Genomic DNA, 22,534 nt, shown 5'->3' with positions numbered 1-22,534 from the left:
TGCCTTGCGCGTAAATTGGTAAAGAGACTCACAATTGATATTCACATTCCCTTTTTTGATCAGCACCCGTACCGTGCTGTCAATGCATGCATATAAAAGCATAACCAAACAACCACCCGCCCATCCGTCATTGTTGATGCGCAAGATGGTTTGGTAGAATCAGAACTATCTATCGATTCTGCATATGTCACAAGATTAGCAATCCCTATACTTCCTTTCATTCCTCCAAAACCCCACTAGACATTCAAGTCCTGCTGCCTCCTGGAGAAGATTTATCCTTCGTTGCGGTCTGGAACTCATAAACCCATCACGCCATTAAGCCGTAACCAAAACTCTGGGGTCGTTCTCTATACGTCCTACTCTTCCAAAGTGCCTTGGCATTCTGTACTACTCTCCCTGTTGCTCACTTCGGCAGCTTTCTTCTCAGCCACCTCAAGTCGCTCTTTGGTCTCTTTTAATTCGTTTTGTAAGCTCTTGATGTAGACAATGGCCATTTCAACTGTGCTCGCCTTGCTTGTACCTTGTCCAGGCGCTGTGGGCTTAGATGTCGCGGTTGCCGATGACTCTCCGTCCTCGTTCTCGTCTTTGGATGCTTTGTCTTTCTTGTTGTTGGCCACGAGGATGGACGCGGGCAGGAGTGCCTCGATTTCTTTCAATGCAAGATTGATTCTATTCCGGCGGCCCTGCTCGGCGATTTTGTGTGACGTTCGCTTCGACGTCAAGTTTTCAGCCAAGGTCTCGGGATACGAAACTCCCGGAAGATGCGTGCCTTCGAGTATGTTTTGATAATTTGACTTCGAGGCAAGATATAATGCGCTCGTCTCCGCTGAAAGATGTGACATACCCGGACCTGCCAATAGTCAGCTCACTATGTACCTGTCCAAGTATGCGTAGAGACTTACCAGCCGCAGGAGCCAATGGACTTATACTCGGGGAAATTTTTGGTCGTAACGCGGGAGAAATTGTTGCAGAGGTGGTGCTCTGACGTTTCTTGCTAGCACGACCTCCTGTCCGGCTTTCAATTTTTCCAGGTTTGGCAAATGTTTCTTGCGACGTTACCCTTGTCAGTGCACTTCGAGGCGTGCTAGCAGCGCTGATCTTGGCGGATTTCGCGGAAATGGTGGGAGTGTGCTCGCCGGAGACAGAACCCTTGCCAATGTCAATATTTTGTAACCCTTGGGACATCGTGGCAGAAGCAGCTGCTGCAGGTAGCATGATATCCTCCATAGGCTCATCTGCACCCTGGAGAGGGCCGTGATGCTCCACGTGTTTCATGGGCAACGATTGGTTACTAGGCATTCTCATCAGCGTGGCAGGAGTCACCGGGTTGGTGGACTGCGTATTCTGAGTGTTGCCCGCCGACTGCGGCGATTTGCCTGGATGAGGTACAGGAGGAGGCCGCATTGCAGCTTCAGACAAAGGTTCAGGTGAAACCGAGTCATCGCTTCCTTGAAGCACAGCGCTATTAGGTGCCGATGGATGGAGTGTTGAACCCAGCGCTCCCTGAGGCAGCATATTTCTGATTTTGTCCATAGGCAAAGATGTCAATGAGGGATGTCGTCGACGGGGTTGAGGCTTCATCGCAGGTGACTGCTTCACGCTACGAGCCGGTGTACGAGCCGCATTGCTGCCCTTGCGTCGGGGCCGCTTCGTCCCCGCGGGGATGGATTTTCCCGTGACACCCAAGTCGTTGAGGTCCACAGGGGAGGCGGTAGTCCCGGTTGAACTGAAGGCAGCCTGTGCTTCGATCGCAGGAGACGTCAGAGGGCTGAAAAACTCGTCTGCCAGCCCGTAATCGGACATGGTAAATCCGCCGTCCATTGGAGTTTGCGCAGGAGAGACCAGAGGGGTAAATGACACCTGAAGAGACCGTCAGCAAGATTTGAGTGTCAACTCTGGGCACGTTCGGTGCGTTACCTGTTGGTGGTCGAACAGAATCTGTCCGTTGTTTCCCATCTGTTGCGCATATTTCCCTGGATGCATCTCGGCACTGACAGGCGTAGGAGGCACATGGTACTGTGGTGCCATCTGCATTTGCTGATATTGCGGGTATTGTCCGTACGGCTGGTTCGTCGACAGCTGGGTGCGGTAATCGATTGGGTCGCTGGTCGGCGTTACATGGACGCTCATCTGTTCGGCAGCAGAGAAACCCAAATCGGCTGAGCTGTTCCCAAATCCCAAACGACCCATTGGGGTGTCGAGGCCGGAGTGGCCATTGTTCATGGCGGCATAGTGTTGGAAGTCGGTGTCGAGGTCGAGGAATTTTGTGAAATCCTCGTCGCCCACTCCAGCCACCATGCCGTCATCTTGCATCTCTTGAGCCCATATGACATTCTGCTCGCGGTCTTGTTGAGTCATCCTCGAGGCTGAGGATGTGAGGTTTGAGCCCGCAGGTGGGCTGCGGGAGGTGGTTGACGGAAGACACGACGTGTCACAGCAGGTTCATTTTCGAATTGACAAGACAGGAGCTGCCCACTTTGAGGTTGGCCGGAACAGTAATCGCGATGCCGAATAGACCGACCGACCTGGTTGATGATTGTAATTAGGCGAAATAGACACAGCGCAGCCTCGCGAAGAGACGAATGGAAAAGAGACAAGGCCGTGGTACGTTGGACAAATGCGCTGAAAGGCAAAATTCGAGGTTGGCGGCGGTAGCAGTCAAATGCCCACCATGGACTTCGGTACAGCATCAGTTCGCAGGGTGAAAGGGCAGAGGAGGCGGTTGGATGGTCTGGGCTCCACCCGGCGGGGTTGTGCGTTTTTGGGGGAGGGATGGCGTGGGTAAGTTCTACTTTGACTTGCAGTGAGCGTGCAGTAGGCGGACAATGGCGTGGGCATTGACCAGGGGTCTTAGCTCGAGAAGGACGCTGACTCGCTAACTGACCGCTTTAGAGTGGGTGTGGGACGAGAAGGAGTCGGCTGGCTGGCAGTTTAGGGCTTCGGGATGATCGAACTTGTACCTCGTAGAAAGGTTAGAATCGAGGGACCAGAGGGTCAAACTTCGGGGTCCAGTGAGGCACCGAGTGAGGTCGGTGCGAGCCAAACCCGTCATGGTGGGTAGACCTCGTAAGATGTCATTCATCAGACAGGAATCATGTGGACCGTTGATGATCTGTATCTGCTCTGATCTCATGAGCATCTCTGAACACCTCTGAGCATACCCTAACCAGATGTCGGGTGCGACATGAGAGGGTGAGATTCTCGTATACGAGATGCTTGTAGGCATGGTGCTGTCGATGAAGCTCGACGTTATAGGTCAAAGGGCGAAGACTCATTGGTCGGACATTTGTTTGGAGGCGAGAGTGGGATGAAATTTAGTCACGAAGTACCTTGTTGGGTAGAGGAGGGTTTTCCTTTAGGGGATCGAGCGTGCTAGGAAGGCATCGATTCAGCCTCTCTTCACCAGCCCACAAGCCCGTCAACCCACCAGCCTTCATATTATTCCGAGGGAAGAGAATGTGCCGGCCCTAACTTCATCGCCCAGACCTACCGAGTACATCTATTAAGTGGCGACGATGTACCCAGGTATGAGCAAGTCTCACAGTCAGGCATGGGGTTCTTAGCTGCGCCTGGCTCCAACATCCAGCACGCAGAAGATGTGGGAGGGGCGCAGGCGGGAAGTCATTTTCCCGAGCCCAGTTGAGGTACGAGCCATCAACCTGCGTGTGTTCTTCCAGGCACAGGGATATACGAGGCAACGCCTAGTTGAGCCAGGCGCTCCCAGGAGGCTTCTTTCACAGTAATAACAGAATCACTTCAGGTGGTTGCAGCCACCTAGCAGGCGCCTGGCCACTACCACGAGGAGGAACCTCGAATCACAGACAAGGGTTTGTGCGCCCGAGGGAGGGGTGTGGGAGGGGATTTAGTTAAAGGCGTGGGGCCCACCCGCCGGACAATGCCCTGACAAACATCCTAGGTACGGCCACCCTGCCACTTGCGCTCACAAAGGTCGGTATAGGGTAATCACCTGTTCCTCTTCTCGCGCCCCTCAACCGTACATCCTACTCGATGCAGTGAGCCGAATACTATTTTTTCCTTCTATGTGTGTTGTTCGAGTTCCACTCTGGGCTCACTGTGCTCAACCCACCTCGCTCCACCGAATCAAAATTTTCTAAGTGCCATCTGGATCTCGAAACAGCACACGCCACACCACTGTTCATTCGCACATTGCGCCCTACTCTTTGATTGGTCTCCGCGCTCGTCTACCACTCAGGCTGGACGATCTGACTGTGCGACATGAGGTCGATAGACTCCATCCAGATTTGACAACCCTTTTGGTTGATGGAAGTTTCCATCTTTGCGCTTTGGCCCCCTTTTCCCTTGGTCGACCACTTTGCTCGTATTAGCCGACTAATACGAGCACTCGCGCACAGGGATCTATCTGGTACGAGAGCTTTCCCAAAGTAGCTACAGGAGGTTACCCTTGGGTGTGTGCTTCCTCACCACGACCTAGCCTGGGACACCATGCCATCCAAGCCTAAGGCGTTCCTCAAACAATCAAAGCTGAAGAAGAAAGCAGAACAAGTGAGTTTAATCAAAACCCCGACTGGTTGAAATTAATCAATCATATAGGCTCTTGAAACCGTCGATGATTTTCAGGCAGGTTGGTGGTCGCATGAACACACACCCCTAGGCAAAGTGTCCCGGCTGATCCCTTGTTAGCTGGAGTGGACTTTGAAGAAGCCGCAGGGAAATGGAGGGCTGGAGATGCCGTCAAGTCAATGCGTTTCTTTTTAAGAGCCGTCGAGACATATGACCAGGGTTTGCGATCCTACCCGAACAGCATTGATCTCGCCTACAATAAGTCTGTTGGCCAACTGCCTCTTTGCTTCTGCTATAAGGCTGACCTCTCGCTAGAGCTAGAGTATTGCTGGAAATCGCAACGCATCCTCTTCTTGTGCCACATCTGCACCGGCCACTTCTCGAGATTTTGCAACAGGCACTGGAGGCGCATCGTTACGCCCTCACCCTGGATCAGGACAACCCAGATACTTTGTTTAATACGGCTCAAGTTCTGACCGCTATCGCCGAAGTCTATGCCAAAGGCTCTGATCATGCTGATCAGGATGTGCTGCAACTACTCGAAGAAGCGTTGGAGCTTCAAAATCGTTGCTTGAGCATTCAAGAGCTCAGACTCGAGGAATACGTGCGTCAGCAGGGTGAGGCGGCGGTCCAACTCGCATCAGAAGATTCAACTGAACCGATTGCCAATTTGGACGATGCCGCCGACTCCGGTCCTTCTGCAGTCGGCACTGAAGACCAATGGTTCTCAGTCGTAGAGCCAGTAACGAAAGATACCCTTATTGACACTGTTCTTGCGCAGCTTGGGACACTCACTACCCTCAGCAGCTTTCTCAGTTCCTCAGACTCCGTTCCCACCTCCAGCTTGGCTTACATTGAAGAATATTCTTCCAAGTTGGTCAAGATAAAACTGCCTCCGCTGCTTCAAGATGCCGAGCCAGAGAGACTGCAAGAAGTTGCACTTGCTCGGGCGAATCTGGTATCCGAATTGCTCAAGGCAGGCTATCTATTGGGTGCAATTGACCCAATTACCTACAAGCGGGAGCGGGATGAAGCATTTCAAGTGCCTGAACTGGACCTGGAAAGAAGTTTTGCTGCGTTGCTAGCCAATGCAAACAGTCTCATTGCATTTAACTCTGCTCTTGCGGACGGCGAGCCCTCCCACGCCGTCTCCCATGCTTCCATGCGATGGAGCGCTCTTTCTGCAGCAATAGCCAATATGGCTAAAGCAGCTAAGATTTCCGGTCCTTTACCCGAAGACCTCGCTGAAACCCATTTCATTCGGGGGAACTGCTCGCTTCTGCAACAGCAGCTAGGACAACCACCAATATCCTTTGACGCCGCCATCACGAACAGGCCACAGCTCCTGAAGAATGCAGAGACTTTCTATCGCAATGCCAGCAAGCTCTATCAGGATACAGAGCAGAAAGCTGTGTCGCAACTGCGGGCCATCGTTGTCCAGGCAATTCAAGCTCAGAATGATATTGCATCCATTGCTTTTCAATATGACCCGGGAAGAGGCCAAGAATGGATCAGAGATCAACTTGATGACATGGTCGACGATGGACTCATTCCGCCCCGGGCTGGGACTTTGTGAATTGTTCAGCCTCCCCTTTGCTCTGCCATTGAAAAGTCGTTACAAGAAGGCCTGGATACTCAATCTTTAGCGACAAATTCAGGACCTGGGAAACAATCAGAAATGACTGAGAAGTTACCGCGGTTACTATTGCAGATGGAGCAACTTCTGTTCCCACATCGTTCCTTTTCTATCTGCTCCGCTCCTGATTTGCGTAACATGTGCTAGTGACTGCTTTCACTTTTTTCTTTTTGTACTGGCATGTACTGCAACAATGGCGAGTTGGGCAACTGAGCTTTCCAGCTTACTCAGGGCAAATACATCTTGTCTATTATACAAAAAAGAGTCGTTGTTGGCCAGTCCCTGGGGACAGACGTGCTCTTTATTTACCGGACAGAAAGGGTCCGGTATTATTCACGCAGGCGCGTTTGTTTATATTTTCACAGCCAGTTCATGCCTTTTCCTCCAAAAAATTCGTCATGATGCCCTAGAGTCAACCAATTCTTCGAAAGAAACATGGACAATGATGGAGGCATGCATGCCGCGTTTCAAGCGTGCTGATGGCACGGACACGAGAATATCTTACCACAAAGCCGAGCTTGTAAAGGTGCAGAGTCTCTTTTATGCACGCCGCTACAAGCAGTGTATTGCTCTCTGCGAAGAGCTCCAGAGGTCAGAGGTACGTCGCGTTCTCAATTGTGCAATCCCACGAGGTTCTAATGTCCTGACTGTCTCAAGATTCACGCCCTACACAAGGCCTTCCTCTGGTTTTACCATGCCACCTCTTACGAGTCGATGGGACTGATTGCGCACAACCTCTCTGGCAGCAAACTACATTTTCTGGATTCTGCCAGGGAGAGCTTCGGGCAGGCTCTGAAATGCATTCCTTTGCCATACGTATCGACAGAAGCGGGATCTTACGAGCAGGCGGGGAATTCACCTGTCACAACTGATTCTGGGTCTCTATCCATCAAACGAGCATGGAAAGCGGGTCGAAGAGAAACATCCGCAACTGGCTGTGTCACAAAACTATCATCTTCCGTTTCGTCTGGCAGCATTTACTCGATACAAAGCTCGACCTCAGAGGGAGAATCTATTGCGGATCAAAACGAATCACCATCGCAACAGCGAAAATATCAAGGGAAGTCGATACCAGACCTCCATGTCGATTTAAAAGAAGGAGCTTCAGAATACAACCCAGCGAAACAACCGGCCACACCAGCTGCCCGGGCACCATACCAGTCTCGACTACAGCACAGCTTCAGCTCCAGGCAAGTATTGCAAACCAACTTGATACCATCGCCTCTATTCAGCCGGAACCCCAAACGTGCGTCTTCATTGCTCCTTGACATCACTGATAATAGTCGACCGCTTCCCCCTTTGCCATTCAATCACAGAGCCGACTTCAAAATCCAAGGCACTCGCATCATTCAGGACCCTCTCATGCGCAAAACCGCGGTTCAAACACTTATCGCACGCTTCGAAGGAATTCTGCCACTGCCTCTGTCACCTCCTTCACCGAGGGCACAATCCCCCTCGAGAGAGCAGATTTACGGACGGGAGACCGCGGCGGCCTCCCCTGATGTCGCATCTCCACGATTCAGAATGATTCGCGATGCGTTCAGTCCGGACCCACACAATGAACATCTCGATATGTACCTCAACAGCTACGCTTCACCTGCGCTGTCGCTTTACAACGCGCATTTAGCGGACTTTCGTGCCCAGCTAAGAAAGCACATTGCCTATGTAGATGGAGAAATTGGTCGAGTACAGAAAATCCAAGGCGAGAGGAGCGCCGCCAGGACCTTGGGGCCGAAGCAGAGGTTCGCAAGTTTCTGGTCGTTCGAGGTCGCTTCTACTATTTCAACATCGAAGGTGGCCCCGAGATCAGCATGTGTACGTCGAAGTGATGACCTCGTGGGGGACGGATGTGACCACCCTTCTCGTTGCGGAGAATCTCGAGGCAAAATCAAGGAGAAGATCGATGAACTGAGACGCCAAGGCTGGAAAGTATGCAAGGAAAGACATGGGTTCAGAGGCATGGGATTCTATGAGAACTTTAGAAGACATGTCGAAGCGGAACTGGAGGCTGGCCATTAATCTGGATCACAGGACACGAAGGGAGGGGAAGATACACGATTGCGCACGAACAAGAGCAAGTTGATCGCGAACGCTGTTGAGGCTGGTAAAGCAGTCCTGTGTTAGAGTGAGTAACTTACCCATCGAGCCCATCCCAGGTTCACGGGACAGACTATGGGCGGAGCGGATCATTGTTCTAGCAGAGATTGGGGAATTGTTCAAACGAGGACTACATCCTGTGGAAGACAGACGAGGAACTCGTACGGGGTACTCAGTGCCCATAAGGCTCCCATGGGCTGCCAGCAAGGATGGAGGAGCAGTGCTTCTTGGCATACGACATTCCTTTGTGGAGCTGCACAATAATGCAGGGCCACAGGGCCCCCACGCCCCTCAGGGTCTGGGGCCTCACCAGGCTGTGCCAGGCACTGCCAGGCACCTCCAGGGCTTCCTGCCGTGCCACGACGCCCACAATACCAAACCTGACGTAGCTAGCGAGACCCAAGACCACGACAAGTTCCTTTCAGCTCTACCAGGAGCTATGTGAATGAGTCTGCGATGATGGCAAACGCCAGTCGTAGGTGACAATCCTCCTGGACGATCCTTCTACTTGTATGGCTGAGCGGTTGGTGCAGTGCTCCCTAGTGACACACCCCTACTGCCAGCATTACTTTGCAACTTTTCTGGATCCTGTGTGATAGTTGCCAATTCCCACATCCAATATGCCTGAATTCCGCCCCTCAATGCCTCTCCTTCGCTCATTCTTCGTGAAATGAACTTGAAGACTGTCATCATCACCTCAACGTGCCTCTTTCCACTGGACACCTGTCGCAACACTATCGCAGCCTCCCTTTTGACCCTGCGCCACCCGATCCCCCAGCGACCTGTTCCGTGTACGGGAAGGAAGAAAATACACACAAAATGATACCACGTACAAGTTTGGGCCATCAACTTCCCCTTCGTGCTGGAGGGGGCGGCCAGACGTCAGAGGCTGCCAATGGTACTGCCTTGGAGCCTTTCTCGGAAGCCGTCCTTTCCCACCTCGTTTCGGCGAGTAGAGACATCTCGTCACAAGATGGGGAAACATTCACCGATGAAAAGTCGTTCTTGACATACATGGCCTCAGACAAGTCAAACGCAATGTCGGCACCTGTGCACAACGATCTGAGCTATCCCATGTCGTCTTATTTCATAAGCTCCAGCCATAACACCTACCTTTCTGGTCACCAGCTCTATGGTGACGCCTCTGTGTACGCCTACACCAATGTACTCACGCGCGGCTGTCGGTGCTTGGAGATAGATGTGTGGGACGGCGAGAGCGACTCTGAATCCAGCAGCTCAGAAGGCGACGAGGATAAGTCTACTAAGTCTGACCTAAAGCAGTCACGCTGGAACAGGGTCAAAGCTCGAGCAGCACGAATGCGCTCGAGCTCTCGCTCAGAATCGCATGCGGCCAGCACGAACATCAGCTCCACCTTACCAACTGCTTCACCCGGGACTCAAACCACAGAATCGCTGAATGGGACTGACAGGTCGGGCTCACCACGAAAGACTGAGTCGTCCTCACTTGACCCAAATCGTCTTTCGCCGCACCCTTCGCCCCCTCTATCTGATAAAAGAGAGCCGCGAGTCCTCCATGGCTACACTTTAACCCATCCTATCACCTTTCGCGCCGTCTGCCACGCTATCAGAGATTCGGCTTTCGTGAGCACAGAGCTGCCGTTAATCGTGTCTCTTGAAGTGCATGCCTCCCTTGTCCAGCAAGAGGTCATGGTCGAGATTATGCGCGATGTCTGGTCCGAGTTTCTGGTGAACCTCCCTAAAGGAACAGACGTTTCAGCGCTTCCTTCTCCAAAGTCGCTCATGAAGAAAATTTTAATCAAAGTCAAGTGGGTTCCGGACTCCCAGACTGGAGAGTCCAATGATCCCATTGAACATGTGAGCTCAAATTCCTCCGAGGGCGCGGGTGTCGATGCGATATCGACCTCCTCAGAGAAACGAAAGAAAGCCTCCAAAGTGCTGGCTGCGCTCTCGGAACTAGGGATTTATACTCGGGCCTATACGTTCAAGCATTTCTCACAGCCCGAAGCCACTATCCCAACACACGTTTTCAGCCTGTCCGAGAGCAAGGCCCGGGATATGCAGGATGACCCGTCCCACGGTCCCGCGTTATTCAAGCACAACAGAAATTTCCTGATGCGTGTGTTCCCCCGGGGGACCAGAATTAACAGCTCAAACGTCGATCCGATCTTCCATTGGAGACAAGGCGCGCAAATGGTGGCTCTGAATTGGCAGAAGTTGGACATGGGAATGATGCTCAACGAAGGAATGTTTACTGGGACGGGTGGTTGGATTCTCAAGCCGGAAGGTTACCGCAGTACAGCAACAGACGGGGTTTCAAAATTGCAAGAGGGAGTTGAGCCCAAACGGCAACGGCTAGACCTGGAAATACGACTCCTCGCAGGGCAGAGACTTCCGGTATCCACGGATAAAGACTCCTCACACGGTCCCAAGATGAAACCGTATGTCAAAATGCAACTACACGTCGATTCACTTTGCTCTCCCGACCCCAGCAAGGCCTCGGGTTTGGGCAAACCCAAAGACGAACCCGAATCACATAGCGGTGAAGATGTCGACTCCGGCCTTTTCAAACATAGGTCCGCTACCGGCCGCACCGACTCTCCTGATTTCCGTCGCGAGTTAATGAGTTGGCCGAATATGTCAAATGTTCTTCAAGAACTGAGCTTCATCCGGTACGTACCTTTTTGTTTATCCCTTCCTGGAATGTCTTGCTTCATGTCCAAAGTTATTTTGTCCCTGTAAAAAAGATACATGCGCGACTGTACAGAGGGCATGTTTGTCACGCCACTGTCTGCATGGCGGAAAGCGACAAAGGTTCTCTTAATGCCTCGGTCTACATCATTTTCACCGCAATTTTCTCCTGGTCTGGCACTGCTTTACTTGTACCCCCGTTTGACCTGTCTTCTGTCCGCATCTTCCCGGGATACCGACGAAGGTTTCGTTGCGCATCTCCATGTTCAGCTCACACCGAGCAGCAAAAGTAAGCCAGAGGCTTTCCGGTGGCTGGCATGCTGGGCTGTTAAGTTACGGGTAACGCTTGCATGATGAGCTGGGCGACACCCTGCGTCTCCACAGGACTGCTAGTCTGCAGCACCTTGGATTCATGGCGAGGAAAACGACCTCCGATTCGGGCCTGATCAAGGGCCTGATCGAGAGGCTCGAGCCTCCCAGGGCTGCCGATGCACGACCAGGAGCTGCTGCAGGATTGTGTGACACGCATGCGATCTTCCTGTACGATCGTGTTACACAGCATGTTTGACATTCGCCTGCGCACACTCTTCTGCACCGAGCATCATTTTCTACGTGACAGGTCACATTGTGGCTGCAGAGGGCTGCAGAGAAGTTGAACTTTTCTAATTCTGTGCATAGACTAAAAGTCATGGACGACCGCTCGCTTTCCAAAGATAACATACTGGCATGGGCCTGCATTCGACTCGACCGCCTGCAGCAAGGGTATCGATTCATTCATTTGCTCGATTCGTCAGGAATGCCATCACACGGTGCACTGCTTGTTCATGTCTGTAAGCGCACGAATTGAGTGGTCGGCCGAGATGTGGAACCCCCTGGTTTACCTTCCCCGCTTGAGCAGAAGGCTCTCTTGGGAATGATCCCACTACCATCATGTGGTTTGCGAATGCAGGTTTGGCAGGCATCTGACGGCCCACGGGGAGAGGTGCGGCCGGACTACTTCGTACGCCTATATCATTGCCCTTTGCAGAACAACGTGCATGAACTCTCAATTTTTTCCACCATACTCCCGAGGACAATTAAGGGCGAAGAATGCGGGTCCAGAGTCTTGGTACCCCTGAGTCTCCAGGATTAGACCACATCGTTTGATCCTGTGCAGCCAATGAAAAGTGCTGGACGAATTTGCAAGAGTCTCGGTCCAAGACTCTGCTGTTAGCGCTGATTCCGACTGTTTCTTGGGCCAGCAAGCCAGGCTCTCCTGGAACATGACTGTACTACGAGTACTCGGTCGGTTTGGTTGGCGCGTGGCACTGAGTCTCCGAAGAAGGAGGATCGGCTCTTTGCTCGTATTTTCCACGTAAGAAACTTTGGCTTCTTGGCCCCCAATGCCTGGTGCACAATCCCACTATGAATGAAGCCTCGACCGGTCCACGGATGGCAAACACGGCTCGTCACAACGCCTGCGAAATCGAGCCTCTGTTTTTTATGTCGTTACAATCTCGATGCCGTGCACAGACTTTGCTGGAGGCCGAGCTTATCGGGAATGGCATACCCACCTTAGATGCGGACTGAACCGTCATTCGCCAGGATTTTCTTTTCAGCGCGATTGGAATGTCCCTACCAGGTGACATGACAGGTGGGACTGCTTCTGACTTACGAGTATCTGTCGTCGCACATGTGGCGAGTGCAGCCATTTCCCAGCCAGACACGTTCGGAAAACAGACTGGTACCTTTGAACCCAGATATTCCGCTCTTGAACGATGACCCGCCGGTTGTCTGGTGAGACTTCAGCTTGCTTGATGACTGGAGGCCACGACTTGTCAACGCAGTCGGCAGAAGGTCGTTCCATTTCCTCACATGGCACCGGGCGAGGATATAGAGTCAGCAAAATCCGAAGGCCGGGGTTAGAACGACTACTTTTTCAAGGCAGCATGCATACCGGTGGGTACGGACCTCCTGCTGGACCTTGCCAGTCCTTGGAACTTTTGAGTTCCACGGACGGATATGAGGTTCCTGTGCCGGCCAGATTTTCGGAGCTCATGTTTGGGTAATTAGAGGATATATAATGGTCAACAAGTCACTACTCCGGCCAGCCCTATGTCCATTTCCTTCTAGCGGAACCTTGTTGCGACTCCAAGGTGCAGATCCAGATTCCTTCAGAGGCAGTCTGAATACCCACGTCGATATCTCGTCCTCGGCCCACGCATCATGGCCTTTACAAGGAGGACCCTCGACAGCGTCCCATCCTTCAAGATGGAATCGGCGAACCCGATCACTCGGCCTCAGAGCCGTCCGAATCTTATCACAAGACCGGTGACTACCATTGTTGGAAGCATAGCCCAAGCAAGAAGCTGATGAATTCGAGGTGAAGATGAACGGAGTACGGTGCCCCCGTTGCAAAAGCCAGGGAGCAGAAGTCTGGGTCATTCCGTAAGTTCCCTCTGCTCAAGGGTTTCTATCCTCTTCGCAGCAGCCACTGCGCCTCAACAGCAGCAACAATTGAACCAGGCTGACAGATAGTTGCAGCGGCACTAGATGCCACAAATGTGGGCATCCCTGTTAAAAAGAGGGCCTCGAATCCTGTTGTCGAATACGATCATGCTAAGAAGATTCCCTGTACAAGGATGGACCGACTAATCCAAGGGCTGCATCATGGTGAGGGGCAAGGGGCCAAGTACTCTTCAGGGTAATGGTGATGCAGATGCTTCTGTGCGGTGTCGAAGTTGGCCTCCATGGCAATGGATGCTTGCTATGGGGGAGGGGGAAAGATTCCCGCGGCGAATCCGAACACGGGAAAGGGTGCACACGCGCTGTGCGTCGGAGGACACCTAGATTGTCTGGAGGATATGGCCATCCGATTTTTTTCAGGGCATGTAGTTATAGATTCAGGATTGAGAAGCTTGCGGCACACTGATCTCCGGATCCCGACTTCTCTATCAGGATGCGCGATTAGGGACGGGCCGGTTGATGACGGGATGAAGTAGGGGGGAAAGAGAATAGACGTCGTGTTACGAGTGGCCGCAGGGAATTTTTGCGACATCCTAATGCTCTTTGGGGCGAGTGCGCAAGTGATCAACGCATGATGGATGAGGGGCGTGTGGTAGGATTTCCAAAGGCCGAACAAGCACCGTCGATTTTCTGCAAGCATGCTAGCTCACTATGAGAAATAGCTTCATCGAGGGGGGGGGAGGGGTTCAGACGGCATTCTTGAAACTGGTCTGTTCTGGGATGGTGTTTCTCGGAACTATTGTGGTTCTCGAAGGGTTGGGAACGATGTCTGCCAGAGCCCAAGTTGTCTTGGTTGTGATGGTGGAAGCGCGATTCCGCCCAGACTTACGCGGAGCCAGTAGCCAATAACAACACACATAATCTGCTTGGCATATACCCCACCGGAAAAGCCAAGTTTCAGTTCGAACGCAACTCGCAAGCTTTGCCAGGCTGCGCCCATGGCATCGTCGTCTCCCCCCTTCGATGACAAACACACCGACACACAGTCATAGCTCGCTCACGACGACCGCCTCGTCGGGCATTGCCAAAAGAAGCCATCGACGACTTGCGCCCTCCGTCCTCGCAGTGGCACATCGGTGCTGTTTTCTCGCTCAGTTTGCTGCCCATATGTCTATGAGCAACCGCAAAATCGCTCTTACGTGACCACAAGTCATTGAGTATTGTTAGCCTCAGCCGGTGCTTGGCAAGGCTGTTTTTCTCGCCCTCAAGAAGGCCATCAACCACGTTCCTATCTTTTGCTCACCTCTGTATTTCCTTACCCGCTCGGAAGGGGTGAAAGCCAACTTTTGAAAACGTCAGCTCGGCAGCGAACCGAGGCCGTTTTCTTCCACCACCCCCCAAAACCGTCCCACCACTCTCTAAAGGCACACCACTCGCCCTTCCCTTGATCCGGTCTAGACACTCCTTCACCACCCCCCTCGTATAGCCTGAGCGACACTCTTACGGGTAACCCGCCTCATTTGTGTTGTTTCAAGAGCTCAGCTATTCCATTACAAACCTCTCGGGACTTCTGAGAAGACGAGTAGACGTTTAACGATCCTCGGCCCGTCCTGAAACACGGTTTGATTGGATTTCTGAGGCTCCCACCAGTTGTCCAGGACCCTGATCGGTCAAAAACCCCACATGTCCTCTCAAAAGTTCGAGTTGTAACCATCCATATTCCTGAAACAAGTCCAGGACTGCTATGATCTGTCACGCCACCAGGGCCTTGCGACTATGCCTAAGCCAAAAATTGTTCTTTACGCGGAAGCCCTGACCCACATCGGGCAATTAACTCTGCACGCCTCTCTACAAACGGAGAAGAATGAACACACGAAAATACTACTTTCGTCAGACAAGAAAGTCATCACCGCCCTTCACGACGGTGAATCTTCCAGCATCTATCTCCCAACTCAGATTTCGGGCACTGCTCACGTCACATTTCCCATTGATAAGAGGACAGAAATCTCGACTCGGTTGCAGATCGACGACGTTGGGCAGCTAAAGTCTGCAAGTGATGGATTGAGCGATATCGAAGCACCTTGGTCTGCAGTCAGCCTGCATAGACATAGTTCTATTTCCTGCAGCCAATGCGAGGCTACTATTCTGATGTCGGACAAAGTCGTCACCTGGAAAGATTTGCCAAGCGAGAACTGGGCCGAGTTGATGGACTTTTGGTTCTGCCACAAACCTCATAACAAGCCGTCTACGCATGATCAAACAGCCCATTCCGCGAACATCGCCGCAAAGGGTAGAGTCACTCCCTCTCCTGGGGTGGGTTTAGTGGATACCGTTTCGTTTTTCTTGTGTGGAGAAGATTGTGTGAATATCGAGGTGAGTTGAACCACCACTGAATCCCTAGCAGCAAAGCCTGCGGTCGTCATCGTCGGCGTAAAGAAAGAAGCTTTTCAGGTGTCAAAACCAAGAATCTATTGATCTAGTTTCTGATACATTCGCCGCACATCAAATCTATGATCGGTGACCTGGTGGTAGTATCAACCTCCTTTTCAGTGATGGATGCTCTGCCGCTCGGGACCACACCACACCTCCTCATTTCACCTTGGCGCTTCTGAGCCGCACTGTGCGAAGGGATATGTGCGAGGTACATTCCAGCTGACACACTCTCTCTTCAGGTGACCAAGGATGCTACGAAGGAAGGCGTCGATAGTCTTCGTTGCCTTGCTTGTAACGGCTGGCTCGGATCTGGCGCAGCGGGTGAGAACAACTACCGTCTTTACAAGTCCAGGTTAGCAGTAGTTCCAGAGCAAGGCCAACCGCCCGAGCGATTCCCGGCAGCTGTCTTTCTGACCGCTCAGCTGCTGTCACTCATTGGGAGCTCCGTCAGTCGTAGGGTGGTCGTCCATGACGACAAGCCATCTGAGTCCGAAAGTGGGCGTCCAGGTCTTCTCCTCTGGATTTTCAATCCTGATATCTATTACTCCAGCAGTAAACGTGGACCCACTGCTCACCGGGCCATGAAGGTATTTTACAAATCGCTTCCTAACCCAGAGGAGTTTCTGGATGGTGCTGGTTCGAACTGTGAAGAGCTTGTTGTTCCCGAAGAAGACTTTTCCGACTTCAGACGGACCTTGGAAGAAAGCACAGAAATCCTTCCCCCATCGGCGCGAACCTTTCAGGAGTGGGACGTCGGTCTTCTGGATCGTTGGGAAAAGAATGCAACAGGCTCTGCGAGGATGGATGAAAACCCCTTGAACAAGAAGGTGGAAGAAGGATTCGAGTTGTTCAAACTGCCGGCAGGAATGGAAGAGCTTTATCTTTGAGAATGGCAGTCTCGAAGTTCATTCGCATCACTCGAGCGCTGATAACCGAACGCACCAGCGTACCGGTTATTATCTGACTTGGACTAAATGGCTTTAGACGCAACTCGCGGTGGTATGATTCTGGTTCGCCACTTTACCCAGGTACAGTGCTTCTTCACCGCTACGAATTGCAGCAATGAAGAGCCTGAATGCGCACAGAGAGCAAACACAGGATATTGACGTTCGGTGCAGGATCGAGATGCCATTTTCCGGCGCATCTATATTCATTCTAATGCTATCCGTGGGGGCATGACTTGGCCTTGGGACGTCTGTGGATGCTGCCGTTGATCCATGTAACATGACAGAATGGACCAGAGTGTTGTGAGCTACAGCCACGGTCTCTTGGTACATTACTGCAAGAGACGATAGCCCGCTGTCCGCACTCATTCTATGAGTAGCAAGTACAAGCTGTTGTCTCGATTAGAGCGATGGCGCCAAAGTGACCACTTTGCATCCAGGGTTGCATTTCTACGAACACAGAGGGTTGAGTAACCATATATCCTCACAAATATAACACCATTAGAAGGTGACCAGTCGGGTGTCGCCTATGATGGCAAGACAGCCAGAAACCGTATGAATGATTATTCGCTCTCGACAATTCTTGTCCTTCTGATGAGATTATCGGTCCTGACCCTGAACGCAGATGATGCACATGTCAAATGTCGCAGATCATTTTGTTTCACAACCGACTCTCATTGGGCGGTTACTGTCCTAGAAGATATATCTGGTCAATGTGAACTTTACTGGTCAATCACGGATAAGCTATCCTCGCTCAGGCAGAGCGAGTAATATGCAAAGCAATTATTCTAAACACGAGAGAGGCGTATAGGTGAGCGGGAGCCTCGTAGCCTCGCAGTCTCGCCAGTTGCACTCGAGGGATGTTCTTGGCGGGGTCGGCTAACTTGCCCATATTGAGATTTCCGGCCTAGACCGATTACGGACTTGCAGCTTGGCCCATCTCGACATCACGGTCCGCAGAAAGCTCAATCGGAGCTTGATATTGCTCACTGGCATTCTCTTCCAACATCACTGAGCTCGCCTTAACCATGAGTGCCCTCCGACTGTCCCGAGCAGCGCTACGCGCCAGGTCTACGATTGCCCTGAAACCGATCCAGCGACGAGGGTACGCCGAGGCCGTCTCCGACAAAATAAAGCTCTCCCTGGCCCTTCCTCACCAGGTATGTCCGCCAGAGTTCCCTGGCCCGCAAAGCAATAGAAGGACGATTGTACTTGGAAGAGCTGAACTGACAATTTGGTCGATTATCTAGTCCATCTATTCTTCACAGGATGTGTACGTTCCCAACAGCCTCCTCGAACCCAGGGCAAGAATCCGCGCCAAAAGATCCGAGCTGACAGCGCCTCCTACAGTGTACAGGTGAACATTCCCGCCGAGTCCGGAGAAATGGGTATCCTTGCGCAGCACGTTCCATCCATTGAACAGCTGAAACCGGGCTTGGTCGAAATCATCGAGGAGAGTGGTGGAAGCAAACAATTTTTCCGTACGTTCCTAAGTTAAAAGAAGGGTCTACACTATAAGCTAAGAGAATCAATCACTAATACCAACTGGCTTGCTGGCAGTTTCGGGAGGCTTCGCCGTCGTTCAACCAGACTCTGTGCTGAGCATAAACGCCGTCGAAGGTTTTCCCCTTGAGGACTTTAGTGAAGAGGCGGTTAAGTCACAGATAGCGGAGGCTCAAAAGATTGCTAGTGGGAGTGGAAGCGAGCAAGACATTGCGGAGGCTAAGATTGAGCTCGAGGTGAGAATATACAAGCTGGGCTACCGAGTGATGCGCTGACAACATCTTCACACAGGTTCTCGAGTCGTTGCAAGCTGCAATGAAGTAAGAGGTTGATTCACTACGCTTTGTACATATAGAGTAAGGCGGAGGGATCACCGGAAAGGAGAAGTGCTATCCAGGTCTCAGATGGCTTGAATTGAACAATTTCCGTGTGCTACTTGACTTTGTTCGTGTTCTCTTTCTCTACAACAGTTCAGCAGCAAATTGCCTTTGTGTGCGAGAAGGTGCTTGGAGACATGATATCCGGGTTCTGCATCCCATGAAACCCCGGCCCGTGTGGTTCATGCTCCTGCCTTGTCGTGCTCTTGTTGTGTGCGTCACAGCCTCCCGTCAGGAACGATCCTTTCCCTGCTCTCTTCTCTCGGGTTACATGATTTTTACCTTGATTTATTGTTTACCTCTCCCATCAAAGCGCCGTGGTCACAATGATAGGTCCCATATCAACATAGCCGCTCTACTCATCTCCAAACATGGATAGCTCACAGAGGTCTGTTCTCTTGCTTTGCCTTTGTCGAGCCCCGGCATGCTGATCAATCCGCAGTCCGCAGGGTGGCACGGTGGCCAGCCGTGTTCGAGTTTTCCAGGCGGCCCAGCAACTCGAGACAAGCATCCCACCCTTCTCTCTCCCGCCCCGTGCTCTAGACCAAGCCAAAGGGTTCAGTGCCATCGCTGCTGAAATGGGGAGAAACTCCAGTCTCGCATCTTCAGCTAGAAGAACGTTCAGGGACAGTAGCGAAGGGACCCTAGCAGAGGGACGCCCGCACGCCGCTTCCATTCTTCACAAGGGGATTGAAGGCCATGAGAAAGGAGATAACCACGAGATTGTTCCTTTGCGGCCTTTCACCAGCATGGACGGACCGGATGATGAAAGATCCCCTGCCCGGCGGCCTGCACTGCGCCAAGTCGGTCATCAAGTCCATCGGCATCGCTCAATGGAAAACGTCGCAAACGACCCTGCCCTAGAGATTACCATGGCAAGATCTCGACTTCGATCCGTCGCCCCGAAACAACAGAATCGAGAAGAACCATCTCGCGGTCGCTCCCATACGATGGACGAGTTGAACAACATGTTGGATGACGCGATCAAGAATAGCTCACCCAAACCTGATGTTCCTCCCAATGACCAGCATGGCAATCTCGCGCCCAAAGCTGGCTTCGTCCTTCGTCGAGCATCCGCACGGCAAGATCGTCGCCCATCACAGTCTCGTCCGCGGTCGACGCGAAGGAGCACTGAATCCGTCGTGCCTCGTAGCAGTGAGGAATCAGTGCGAGTAGAGTACGAGAGGAGGAAGGAGACGGAGGATCAGAAACAGGCTGATTTAAGTAGCAAACAGACTCACAAGCCAGAGTCTCCTGTCGCTCCGCAGCTGAAACCAGATGCACTTCCAACCAGCGAATTGAGCCCTGTCAAGCAGAGAGCTGCCCTCTTTGAGAGCCTCAGCCAAAATCTTACGGAACATGATCGAGTTTGTCAACACTTCGGACATGAACATGAACCATCACATCCACATCCACATCACCACCTTCCTCCACGCAAGGAGATCAAGAAGATTCACCGCATCAAGTTTGGAGACACGATTGAGGAAAGACCTGGCACTCCCTTGATTCCCTTGACATTGCCAACGCTTGTTACGCAAGAGAAGACCAGCAGGCCTCCGAGTACATTGAAAAAGGAACATGTCGAAGCCGAAGTCCCTGGGCCTACAGGCGAAGGCGCCGCGAGCGACGATGTTTTTCAGGAAGACAGGAAGCCTTCATTGAGCTGGCCATTTAGATGGAGCATTTTTAACAAGGGCACCTCTGCGCCTCCTCAAGAGACTGAGGGGCTCTCGGACACTGTGGAGGCGAAGGACGAACACTATCCCTCCACGCGACAGAGTATTGTCCGGAGTAAAGTCAAGGATTTGCTTCAAGCTGCAAACGAGAAAAATGATGCAGAGCAGCGACGACGAGACGACGAGAGAGGTCGCCTCAGCCGAAGATCGACCAGAACCCAACCACCACAAAGACAGACAGAAACAAGCCACGACGAGACAAGACAAGAGAAAACCGCCGAGCCAACGTCAATGCAGACTCCCAAAAAAGAGCTATTCCACAACCTGAAAATTCTCGCCGAGACCAGCGATAACAAGCCCACCCCTAGGACTCCTCTACAACGTGCCATGTCAGAGAAACAGGTCTTTGCACCACCTGCACCACCTGATCCGGAGAGTGAATCTGGGTCAAGTCCACGGAAACCTCCGCACACTCCCATTCGTGGAAGATCCATCTCCACCCATCGACCTGTACTGGGGGAACAGAAACGCTCTGTACAGCAGCAGTTCAGCCTTAGCCCCGGACCAAACCGCAGTGGTTCGAAACAGCGGCAGGGTGTCAAGGTCGAGGTAGAGATACGTGACAGCCCAGAGCGCGAGGCTAGGGATAGGGGAGACAAGATTGTCATCATCAGGGCAGACGTCTCCGAGATGGAGGATGATAGATAATCGAGGGGGGGACCATCAGCTGGTAGACAGCTTGACCGTACTTTATCGCGACGCACGGCTGCTGATAAGACGGCGAAAGGGTAAGATGGCATCAGTGATGATTGGCGTGGTTCTGTTGGGCAAGAAAGGAAAGCAGCAAGTCATGTTGGTTGGTATAGGTATGGTGTATCTTAACAAGCACCAAGTGCGGCATGCTTCAAGCATGATTTGACATGGATGGAGTGGGCAAGCAGAGGTCTGAACTATATCGATTGATTCACAGAGCTTCCTGGTTGAAATTCCATTTCGCCTTGACCTTGGTTAACGAGTGTGATTCCAAGATGTTGAGAATAGACCTGAACGGCCGAACGGCCCAATGAACATCCTCGTTCTGACCTGACCTGGAGCGTTTCATTCTCTTTCACCCCCTCGCGCGTACTAATCATTGATTCAGTGCTTGATGTTGTCACCCCAACACAGGAAAGAGAGTAAAAAGCTTCCCTTCTCTTCTCTTCTCTCGCTTCGCGAGACTCCTCCGCCGATTAGCTTTCACTCGATGAGTTTCCTCAGATCATCCCGCCGCTCGATCTCGTCGAGCATTTTGCGGAAATTGTCGTCGTCGTGCTCGTGGGCCTGGGTCTTGAAAAAGGGCATGTTTGAGCGCAGCCACGTCGATTCGGAGCCGGCCTGCAAATTGCACGAGGTAGATGAGTACAGTGAGTACAGTAGTGAGTGAGGAAGTGAGTGAGTAGATGGAAGTTATAGGTAGGGGTTATCCCGGGGGGTAAAAGTAGACTTACATCCGGAATGGTCACGCCGTTCTCCCGCGCCGCGATCATGGGGTAGAAGACGATAAAGTGCATCTTCTTCGCCGTCGCCGTCGCTTTGTCGCCCGAGCCGGTGGCATCGGAGCCGACGACAGCGTACCACTCGGCCTCGATCTTCTCGGCCAGATCGTCAAAGACGGCTTTGGTGCGGGACGCCGACGTGCGCACCATGGCGAGGATCCTGTTCGGGCCCGCGCGGTTGTGCGCCACGGGCTCGCCGGCGAGGAAGTACGTGTTTTCTTCGTCGTCCTCATTATCGTTGGCATTGGTGTTGGCACTGGCGCCGTTGGCATCACTCGCCGATGATTCGGAAGAGAGCGGGTTGGATTTGAAGTTGGAGATGGAGGTGGATTCTGCAGAGAGACGGTGGAAGCTGACGTTGACAAACAGCGACGGCGTCAAAAAGGTCGTCGAGTGCAGGCGCGTGACGGCCTGCGCGAAGCGGTGTTTTTGGGCCCTCGTGAGAGGGTACGTGTGTTGGATCTCGTGGAGCAAGAAGCATATTAGCACCAAGAACCAAGAACGGGGATAGTTGGCATACCATACACAAACAGACACAGAGAGGGAAGGCAGATGGAATGGGAAACAGAATGGCCAAGTGTAGCCAAAATTTGGTGAAGATGACAGAGTAGCAGTATCAAACGAGACGTTGATCTCCCTCATACATAACCACATCACGAGGCTGAAACCCCCTTCT

At 52.3% G+C, this 22,534-nt stretch overlaps 8 protein-coding genes across 8 annotated transcripts; 6 read left to right on the top strand and 2 right to left on the bottom strand.

Moving 5' to 3' along the window:
- Positions 1-356: 356 nt before the first annotated feature.
- Positions 357-2,358, bottom strand: Z517_02519 (uncharacterized protein; the record flags this gene model as incomplete). The annotated part of the gene is made up of 3 exons (XM_013431628.1): positions 357-850; positions 903-1,860; positions 1,918-2,358. The coding sequence occupies 3 exons, from the start codon at positions 2,356-2,358 to the stop codon at positions 357-359; spliced, it is 1,893 nt and encodes a 630-aa protein (XP_013287082.1).
- A 2,106-nt stretch (positions 2,359-4,464) lies between these two features.
- Z517_02518 (uncharacterized protein) lies at positions 4,465-6,118 on the top strand (the record flags this gene model as incomplete). The annotated part of the gene is made up of 4 exons (XM_013431627.1): positions 4,465-4,524; positions 4,573-4,603; positions 4,663-4,804; positions 4,858-6,118. The coding sequence occupies 4 exons, from the start codon at positions 4,465-4,467 to the stop codon at positions 6,116-6,118; spliced, it is 1,494 nt and encodes a 497-aa protein (XP_013287081.1).
- Positions 6,119-6,623: 505 nt separating this feature from the next.
- On the top strand, positions 6,624-8,197 carry Z517_02517 (uncharacterized protein; the record flags this gene model as incomplete). The annotated part of the gene is made up of 2 exons (XM_013431626.1): positions 6,624-6,776; positions 6,836-8,197. 2 exons carry the CDS (start codon positions 6,624-6,626, stop codon positions 8,195-8,197), a joined length of 1,515 nt encoding a protein of 504 aa, XP_013287080.1.
- An 897-nt stretch (positions 8,198-9,094) lies between these two features.
- Z517_02516 (uncharacterized protein) lies at positions 9,095-10,996 on the top strand (the record flags this gene model as incomplete). The annotated part of the gene is made up of 1 exon (XM_013431625.1): positions 9,095-10,996. One exon carries the CDS (start codon positions 9,095-9,097, stop codon positions 10,994-10,996), a length of 1,902 nt encoding a protein of 633 aa, XP_013287079.1.
- Positions 10,997-15,166: 4,170 nt separating this feature from the next.
- On the top strand, positions 15,167-16,710 carry Z517_02515 (uncharacterized protein; the record flags this gene model as incomplete). Its single annotated transcript, XM_013431624.1, has 2 exons — positions 15,167-15,763; positions 16,063-16,710. 2 exons carry the CDS (start codon positions 15,167-15,169, stop codon positions 16,708-16,710), a joined length of 1,245 nt encoding a protein of 414 aa, XP_013287078.1.
- Positions 16,711-17,795: 1,085 nt separating this feature from the next.
- Positions 17,796-18,545, top strand: Z517_02514 (ATP synthase subunit delta, mitochondrial; the record flags this gene model as incomplete). The annotated part of the gene is made up of 4 exons (XM_013431623.1): positions 17,796-17,927; positions 18,018-18,040; positions 18,118-18,248; positions 18,328-18,545. The coding sequence occupies 4 exons, from the start codon at positions 17,796-17,798 to the stop codon at positions 18,543-18,545; spliced, it is 504 nt and encodes a 167-aa protein (XP_013287077.1).
- Positions 18,546-19,225: 680 nt separating this feature from the next.
- On the top strand, positions 19,226-21,031 carry Z517_02513 (uncharacterized protein; the record flags this gene model as incomplete). Its single annotated transcript, XM_013431622.1, has 1 exon — positions 19,226-21,031. The coding sequence occupies one exon, from the start codon at positions 19,226-19,228 to the stop codon at positions 21,029-21,031; it is 1,806 nt and encodes a 601-aa protein (XP_013287076.1).
- Positions 21,032-21,559: 528 nt separating this feature from the next.
- Positions 21,560-22,500, bottom strand: Z517_02512 (uncharacterized protein; the record flags this gene model as incomplete). Its single annotated transcript, XM_013431621.1, has 2 exons — positions 21,560-21,697; positions 21,811-22,500. 2 exons carry the CDS (start codon positions 22,498-22,500, stop codon positions 21,560-21,562), a joined length of 828 nt encoding a protein of 275 aa, XP_013287075.1.
- Positions 22,501-22,534: the final 34 nt, after the last annotated feature.

This window comes from Fonsecaea pedrosoi (genome assembly GCF_000835455.1).
Source record: "Fonsecaea pedrosoi CBS 271.37 unplaced genomic scaffold supercont1.2, whole genome shotgun sequence".
In the NCBI taxonomy this organism is placed as follows: Eukaryota; Fungi; Ascomycota; class Eurotiomycetes; order Chaetothyriales; family Herpotrichiellaceae; genus Fonsecaea; species Fonsecaea pedrosoi.
Note: the sequence above shows the minus strand (reverse complement) of the source record. Positions and strands in the feature narration are given on the sequence as shown.